Genomic DNA, 8,788 nt, shown 5'->3' with positions numbered 1-8,788 from the left:
TTTCAAACCCTTCAGCGCTTGCTCTTTTGTAATACTCTTCCAGGCCACTGGAACTCTTGCTGGTTTCGCTTTGTACTCTTTAGCAAAGTGTTTATTGTAGCGTACAAGTACATACTTCCAGTAATCAGACGCTTCTATTGTGGGGTCTGGGGTAATGTGCCAGTCAGGATAGATGGTATCGTAGTCTTTGTATGGAACCCAGGACTCACAGGTTTTGGGGTTCTGAAATTCAAGATTACTCTGCACATCAGTTGTACACAGAACTTCAACTAGTTCTTGAGTGGTACGATTCCTATATCTTCCAAGCCCCTGTGGTCGATGGACAGCTGCATGATGTTTTTTGTGTTCTTTGCCACCTGCTTCGCAGGGAATTTTACAAAATGGACACTGGTGTCCACATCCAAAGATTCTCTTGAATAGCTCGTTCTGTGGTTTTACTGCAAGTTCATTTAGCGTTTCAATGATGTCATCTGTGTTAGAGAATTCAACAAGGAGTTTTTCCTTTAACGCATCCAAGGCTATATTGAAGCTTTGTATAAATGAATCGCATGTGCTTTTGATCTGAAATAGAGTGTGTTTTTGTTCCTCCTCTGATATTACAATGTCTTTGATCAGATAGTTTCGCATTTGGTTGACAAGATTTGCAACGTTTGTGTCATCATCGCCTGCTATCATATTTGAGGCCTGCTTCATTGCATCTAATAATTTACTGGCTATAACTTCCAATTTCTTCTCTTTCAATCTGCACAATAACTTGTCCTGGTTCATTTTTTGGCTGATATGAAGAACTATCTGATCCTTAACATATGTTTCGTAGGAACAAATATACTTGACAAAATTCTTGAAATCATCTTTTAGCAGTAACTCTTTCTGAATGTCGTATTGGAAACACGAGCGTGAACTGTAAGTCATTGACTGAGTGCCTGTCAAAATTTCATCGACAATGTCAATTCCCAATGATCTGCTGATGTAATCATTAATGGCTGGCTTGATACAAAGCTGGACAAAGTCATTTGCTTTGCGTTGGCAATGATCGGTGTCCTTGTATAAGTCCAGAAAGTCTGACAAATATTGTTGCTTGTATTTCTCCAGTTGTGTTCGGGGGTCATTATTTGACAGGAACCTTTGGTGCATCTCGAGGAATTTTCTTGCAGCAATGCCACAAATATGAAGTTTGAGGTCAATTTCAAACTGAATGTTGGTTTGGTGGCACTTATAACCTTGATTTAGCAATTCATCAATCCTCTGGAGCAGATCCCTTGAGAAAGAGTCATGGTAATCTCCATTGGACTTAGTTTGCTCAACCACAAACTTGATGGATATCGTGATAATATTGTCTGCAAACAATTGTAAATCTTGCAGTATGCAGGTATATCCTGTTCCTTCAGTGTCGGTACATTGGCAGTAGCTGTAGCCCACATTTTGTCAAACTCCTCTCTCAGTTGCTCATCAGACAGTCTGATGTCTTTGAAGTCATGCAGAAGTTTCATGACTCTCTCTTCAATCACGCCATGGTACTTTTGTTGTATGTCCTGTGCCTTTTTCAAGCCAATTTTGAGCTCAAGGGCTCTGTCCAATTTAGTCTTCGCTGAATATTGAATATCCTTAGACAAACGTGCGATATTGTTGCTAAAGTCAATTTTGTATTTCTCAATCAAATTCACGCGTCTGTCTTTCTTTCTGTAATAATCAGAGAGTTTTGCAGTCCATTTGCTTTTTTGTAATTCAATTTCATCTGATAATTCTGATTTCTTTAATGAGACCAATGTGTCCCATGTGTCCAATTCAGTCTCATTGTTAGCATTTAAGATTTCTAATTCTGCTGCTGTCTGCCAAGAGAGAATTTCTCTTCGCATTTCCCATTCCCACTGTGAAAACTCTTTGCTCAGGTTGTCATAGGCATGCGCCACAAGTGTGTTTCTGAAACTAAAGATGAAGTTCTCATATTTCACAGATTTCCACAGACTACTCATCCATTCAAGAAATTCTGGGATGTTTGAAATGTAATTGTTCTTTTCTTTTCCAATTGTCTCCAGAAGGTTTTTCTTAAAGTCTGCTACAGCCTCACTGTAACCGGTGTTTACTGGCGCCATCGGAGGCGTTCCATGCCAAAGTCCTGGGATGTTCCAGTTATTGTTTTCCAAGTCATAGTCGAGCACATCTGTGAACTTTTTAATCAAAGACTGTCTCTCCATTTCAGATGCAATTTCTGTCATTTCATTCAGTTGGTCCAATAGATGTTGTCTTTCTGTTAAGTTTTTGGCATGAGCTGAGATTCCAGCAACATTCTGGTGTACAAAATGACAATTTGTTTTTTTCCCAATTTGTTTCATCCTCAAGAAGGCATGGACAGCAATTTGCAGGACATCTTTCATTTCGACGGCATTCTCCATTGCAATGTTGATAATTGTGACATCACTTAGGCCAATGACAAAGGTTGCGAGTTGGTTGTCATGCTCATAACTATCTTCTAGTTGTGCAAGGTCAGGGGATTTCAGACCTTCAGTATCAATGAGGAGGATGAAGTCACAGTCCAAGCTCATTTGTGTGTCATATCCAACTTTGAGGAATAGCATATAGGCCCCTCTTGTACATCTGCCACTGCTGACCGGAAAGTGAACACCAAACATGGTGTTGAGGAGAGTTGATTTTCCAGTACTTTGAACACCCAAGACAGACAATACTTTCAGCCTGCTCTTTCCACCAACTTTCTTGTGAAACTCCAGTAGCACAGCTGTGACCCACTTCTCTGGGATGTTCGAAGCATCTCCATCCAAAAACTCAAACGGATAGCCATCCAACAGCATTTCAGCAGCTACAGCAGGCAAATAAGACAATTGATCTGTGGTATCATCTGACTGCATGGAGACCTCATAATTTAGTCCTATTTCTCTCATGTAATGTTCCACTCCTAAAGAGCTGTCCAACAAAGTCTGATCAGTCTCTGCAATGAGTTTCACATCCTTATTTCTGCATTGCTCTTTGAATTTGTTACGCAGGGCAGTCAATTTGTCACGTGAATGGGTATTAAAAATGAACTTCATCCACTTCAAAAAAAAGGTCCTTGTCTCTTTGTCACTTGCTGTTAAAGTGTCAATAAAATCTTTCATTCCTTTGGACCGTTTCTGTTTCTTTTGTTCTTCCCAAATCTGTCTTTTCTCTTTCTGGAGCTGAGCTTTGTAATGTTCAACACCAACACTGCCAACATCATTTATTCTGCATTCCTTCATCTCCAATTGTGACAACCTTTTCCAATTTACTCCTTGCAACGGAAGTTGTTGTTTTTTGTAGTGTGGTATGCTTCGTACACTAATGTCCCTCATGATCTCTCCAGCAGTTTTTTTCTGGTCAAGAGTTTTGTTTTCATCCACAGACAGACCCAATTCAGTAGCCTTTTCAAGCATATTTTCAATACTCATTGTGCTTTTTATGTTACACAATGAGTTCCTGATGGTGTCGCAAAGTCTCTGAGAAAACTCTGCCAAATTCACCCTTGAGTCTTTGATTTTAATATTGCTATTTGGTAAATCCAGTTCTTGCAGTGTTTTCTTGACAGAAAGCCTATCCTCACGGGCACTCTCTTTGCAATTAACAACAAAATAGAGTTTGGATTTTGCATCTTGAAGGGCTGTCAGAAGTTTGAGCTCCTTTTCTTCAATTTTGTCCAAGAATACAAAGATTGCATTGGACACTTCATACAGAAAACGAAATTGTGTGAGTGACTCACAAACATCTCCTCGCAAATTGGCAAATGTAATTGGCTCTGGGAATATATCAAGATTTGTTCTTCCACAAGGAAGGAACCAGCAAACCTCTACCAATGTATTTGAAATTTTTCTAGTCCGTGCCCCTCCTTCCATGTCCCTGTGAATAAACATATTGTGATTCTGCTGTCCACGGCTGAGAAGTTGATTTAAAAATTGAGATTTAGATAAACTACAGTTTTGTAGCCTCACAAAGGAAAATAATGGTACATTTGCTTGCACAATGTTGTTCTCAACAAATCCTCGCTCTTGACACAAATCGTGTGGACACCACTCTTTCACAATTTCTCTCAGAGCCCATAGCATCAGAGTACACTGATTGTTGGTGCTGTGGGGCAACAACAAAGGAACCGCAAACTGGCATAAAGACATCTTGAGGGCCATTTCCTGCTGCAAGGAACTGTCGGCACACAGAAATAAACTTACTATCAAGTCAAGAGGATGAACCGCGTTTGTTGATTCATATGCTGTGTAAATGTCCAGTGAGTCAAGGCTGTCTCCATCTTCTTCACCATTGCTTAATATCTGTGTGCAGTTCCTGCATCCAGCATTGATTCGGAACAGTTTTCTTAGGAAATCTAAGGGTATTTCTTCCAGTGATAAAGCAACATTTTCAGAAATGCTGCTTTTGTTGACTTCCAATAGAGATTGAAGCGTGAGTTTGTTTGGATAATAGTTCTGTAGTCCAAGGTTGGAGAGGAAGTCCAACAAAACTGTCAAGGAGAAAAAGTTACGAGCAAACAAAACACTAGGCGGGTGGGTTGTGCAGGGTGGGCTGTGTAATCCAGAATACTGTAGCGTCTTAACTGTATCATGCTGATTTAAGGCATACACTTGTGTGTTTGCTGTGCAAAAGTACAGTATTTTGTTTCAAGAATGGTCTTTTAATTTTAGACGATGCACCCTTGTGTATCAGCAGTTTACAATTCTCAGACAACCACAGAAATACTAAGAAATCTTGTGAATAACGGTAATTTTTGCAAATAATAATAACATTAATAATTATAATAATACGCGGCACGGTGGACAACTGGTTCGTACGTCTACCTTAGTGCATTCCAAAAAATGTGCATGGTAGGTGAATTGAGCAACCTAATTTGTCTGTGGGTGTGATTGTGTGTGTGAATGGTTGTTTGTCTGCACCCTGCCTACTGCCCCAAGTCAACTGGGATAAGATCCAGTACAACTGTGACTTTCGTGAGGATAAGCAGAAAGTGGATGGGTGGATAATGATCGTAATAGATCACCAATTGAAGAGTAGTTTATTACAGGGTCCTTATTGAGAAACAAATTATTTCTAGTACATAGACAGTATACATGGATTGTACAAAAAATAATTACCGTAATTTTCTGACTATAAGTCGCTCCAGAGTATGTCGCACCAACCATAAATACACAATAAAGTGAAAAAAAACATACAAGTCGCACTGGAGTATAAGTCGCACTTTTGGGGCATATTTATTTGTCAAAATCCAACACCAAGAACAGACATGAACGAGCAACAACAGGCTAAATGATAGGTACTAACGTGACATAAACACAAACGAAGAGCTGATAACGGGCCTGATGTAACATTCAGAGTTATTCAAGTAAGTATTACATTAATAACATGTTTATCAAACTATCTGTGTCACTCAATTCATTAAATCTATCGATCGTCCTTTATGTAAACAATGCCGCGTACGCGCGCCGTCGGACTCGTCGTGATTTGCATTTCTAATTATTCCACAGACCCATATAATGATATATAAAGTATATTTCAAATAACTATCATATTACAACAATATTACCAAACCATCTGTCACTCCAAATTATAAAATCCATCGATCAAATTCCTCGTCTTTTGTCAACAAAGCCGTGCGTGCGCCCTGACGTCAGCCTCGTCGTTATTCAACAGATCTAGTATATAACTATATTGTAGCGTTAACAAAGTACAAGCAAAGACGTGGGTTAGGGAAACGGCTCTTTATTTAACAAAACAAGAGTTCAACGAGGCAACAACTACTGAACTTCCAGCCACGGAGGTGGAAGAGAGCTCCATAGAATTGGACCGGGCCTGCGTAAAAGCCATGTCCGAGCCCCATCCACCGTCCCCGGACAGCCACCCGGCCGAGCGCCGGCCTCCGACTTCCATCCACGGAGGTGAAAGAGAGCTCCGTAGAGTATGACCGGGTGTGCGTAAAATCCATGTCCGAGCCCCATCCACCGTCCCCGGACGGCCACCCGGCCGAGCGCCGGCCCCCGACTTCCATCGACGGAGGTGAAAGAGAGCTCCCGTCGACAAGGACCGGGAATGCGTAAAAGCCATAATAGTTTTTCAAACCTTCTGTGTCACTCCAAATCATGAAATCCTTCAAACTCTTCGTCCTCTGTGTCACTTACAAACAAAGCCGCTAATGATGCCGGTAGTACTAGGGGCCCTTCGTCATCTTCGTCATCCCGAGATCAAATCTTTACCCTTTATGTAAACAACTGCCACGCCACTGACGTCACTTGAAATTCAAATTACAGCAATTCCTTGCTACATCGCAGTTCGTTTATCGCGGGTTCCTCTTTTTTTTCTTTTTAATTTAGAAAATTTTTGAAAAAAATTCACATATAAGTCGCTCCTCAGTATAAGTTGCCCCCCCACCCAAACTAAGAAAAAAAACGCGACCTATAGTCCGAAAATTACGGTAGAATCACTGATTCATAGTGCATTTCAGTGGACAGTGAATTTTCTTTTAAAACACAATTTTAAAAATACTGTAAGATTTTAACAGCGGATATGAGAGAAGAGCATTGTTCTTAACCTGTATTTCAAAGCATTTAAAACGCATTGGTATGTTTTAAGTCTTTGTTTATTCATATTATTCATTATAATAATCAAGTATACCAGTAAATTGGGAAAGTTTGCACTATACACAAGTAAAGAGTAAGAGTATTATAAACACATACTACATCTTATTCAGGGGAATTAATGGTATTATTTGTGTCAGTCAACTTTCATGTTTTTATGCTCCACAGTAATAAACATGACTGTTTAATTACGGTATATTCCGCACCATAAGGCATTTCGGGTTAAAAGGCGAAGACTCAATTGCGGGGTCTATCTTATATTTAATAAACACATATAAGGCGCACTGCATTATTGGGGGCATGCATGCCATGACTTACGGCAAACAAAAAAATTTCATGAAAGCAAGACAGTGAGTTCGGTTGTACTTAATGCTCCAGTTTATCCATGTACTGTACTGTACTCACATTATTGTTAATCGATGTTCATACAAAAATCCGTCCAAGTACTCATTTTCTGTATCCAAATTAAGCAGTTGGGCAAGTTCGCCATTAAACATGCCAAGTTCCCTCTCGTGATTGTCACGTTGCTCTTTGGCAAGGATCCCGGCTTTCCAGAAAGCTCAAATTGTGCCTCGTAAGCATGTCTCTTTGTCGATGCCATTTTAGATGGTCCTAATGCTGTTTTCTTTGCACAAACGATAATATTTATTCATCAATGGCGGCAGAGGTACGTAAACTATGTGTTACATACGGTCCTCTGATTGTTTGTTTGCCCCATCTACATAAAACGTCATGTCCTCTGATTGGTTCATTGGGTTTTCATATTACGCCTGTATATTAGGGAAGCCACACAAAACAACTTTACAGATTTTGGAATTTGGTCCACAAAGGCGCACCTTATTAAAAGGCGCACCTTCGTTTTTTGAAAAAAATTAAAGGCTTTTAAATGTGCCTTATGGTGAAGAAAATAGTCGTGAATTTTAAAAAGTTAGTTAAAAAGGAACATACCTGTTGTGTTTTGTCTTTCAGTGTTCACTGTAGCCATGGTTTGTTATCCTCTCATGACTGGTCTTTAAACACCTAGAGGCAATATCATTGTTAGGACTTTTTTTGAATCTTTTCAACACTTGAAACAACATCATTTAAAAAAAAAAACTCACTTGACAAACTCACTTCAAAGATACCCATGATGTAGCTGGTTAACTGTTGATAATTCTGTAAGTCACAGAAATTACCAAAATGATTGGAAGGCAAGCTTGTCTTTCTGTTCTGTTATCCTCGTCTCGTCTAGTCTCTTGGTCTTAGTCTGTTAGACGGTTTCTGTTAGTCTGTCAGTTCCCCCTGTCACTCTGTCCCCACATTTAATGTCAGTTTCCCGGTTCCTGTTGGTTTGTTCCCCTCATCCTCCCTTCCAACTCTCTTTTCCCTCAATAAACCCTGGTCCAAGCTGGATTTGGTTGCCCTGCTCCATTACTGAACCTGACACCCTGATCATTTTCAGGATTTTCCTTTATAAATCATTGGTTGTTCGAATCAGCAATTTCAGTTAAATATATCATATAGCAGACAAAAACAGTGATATTTGAGAAGTGAAATGAAGTTTATATGATTTACATAGAGTGTACAATCATTGCATAAACAAAAGTAGGCAGGTGCATAAATTTGGGAACTCCAACAGAAAACTTTTGCAAACGACTGTATATAGGAGAGAGAGAGAGAGAGAGAGAGAGAGAGAGAGAGAGAGAGAGAGAGATATTTCACTTACCTTACATGTCAACTTGCAGTAGTATTCTGAATCTTACTTTCAACTGCAGAATATAAAGACAGTGAACAGAAACAGAAAGCATTTGAGAAACCTGAAAAGCTAGTTTGTCTGTCTTACAGAATGTGACTACACCTATCAATGTAGAGGAAGGAGTGACTTTATCCATTCATCCATCTTCTTCCGCTTATCCGGGGTCAGGTTGTGAGGGCAGCAGCTTTAGGAGGGACTCCCATACTGCCCTCTCCCAAGCAACTTCGTCGGGCTCATCCTGGGTATACCAAGGCGTTCCCAGGCCAGCTGAGAGACATGGTCTCTCCAGTGGGTTCTGGGTCATCCACGGGGTCTCCTACCAGTGGGACATGCCTGGAACACCTCCCTAGGGAGGCGTCCAGGAGGCATCCTGATGTGATGCCTGAGCCACCTCATCTGGCTCTTCTCAACATGGAGGAGCAGCGGCTCTACTCAGAGTCTGAACTTTTCA

General features: G+C 40.3%; 1 protein-coding gene across 7 annotated transcripts; it reads right to left on the bottom strand.

The window, feature by feature from the left end:
- Positions 1–1,072: 1,072 nt before the first annotated feature.
- Positions 1,073–8,365, bottom strand: LOC147058856 (up-regulator of cell proliferation). Of its 7 annotated transcripts, XR_015065696.1 has the most exons (4): positions 8,308–8,326; positions 7,703–7,757; positions 7,551–7,622; positions 5,715–7,372 (listed from the first exon to the last, which is right to left on the bottom strand). XR_015065696.1 is itself a non-coding variant. In XM_085908019.1 (3 exons), exons 2-3 carry the CDS (start codon positions 7,585–7,587, stop codon positions 1,227–1,229), a joined length of 3,288 nt encoding a protein of 1,095 aa, XP_085764145.1. In that variant the 5' UTR covers positions 7,588–7,622; positions 7,703–8,235; the 3' UTR covers positions 1,073–1,226. The 7 variants fall into 7 exon arrangements, 1 of the variants encoding a protein (XP_085764145.1); XM_085908019.1 differs by lacking the exons at positions 5,715–7,372; positions 8,308–8,326 and adding an exon at positions 1,073–4,477 and having other exon boundaries at positions 7,703–8,235; XR_015065693.1 differs by having other exon boundaries at positions 5,715–7,622; positions 8,308–8,337.
- Positions 8,366–8,788: the final 423 nt, after the last annotated feature.

This window comes from Syngnathus leptorhynchus, chromosome 3, assembly GCF_054491065.1.
Source record: "Syngnathus leptorhynchus isolate UIUO chromosome 3, UIUO_Slep, whole genome shotgun sequence".
Classification (NCBI taxonomy): Eukaryota; Metazoa; Chordata; class Actinopteri; order Syngnathiformes; family Syngnathidae; genus Syngnathus; species Syngnathus leptorhynchus.
Note: the sequence above shows the minus strand (reverse complement) of the source record. Positions and strands in the feature narration are given on the sequence as shown.

Bases quoted from the DNA above. Each gene is read 5' to 3' on its own strand.
- LOC147058856 (XM_085908019.1), bottom strand. From the start codon at position 7,587: ATGGCTACAGTGAACACTGAAAGACAAAACACAACAG. The intron at 4,478-7,550 runs GTATGTTCCTTT...TCTCCTTGACAG, and splicing joins TGAAAGACAAAACACAACAG to TTTTGTTGGACTTCCTCTCC.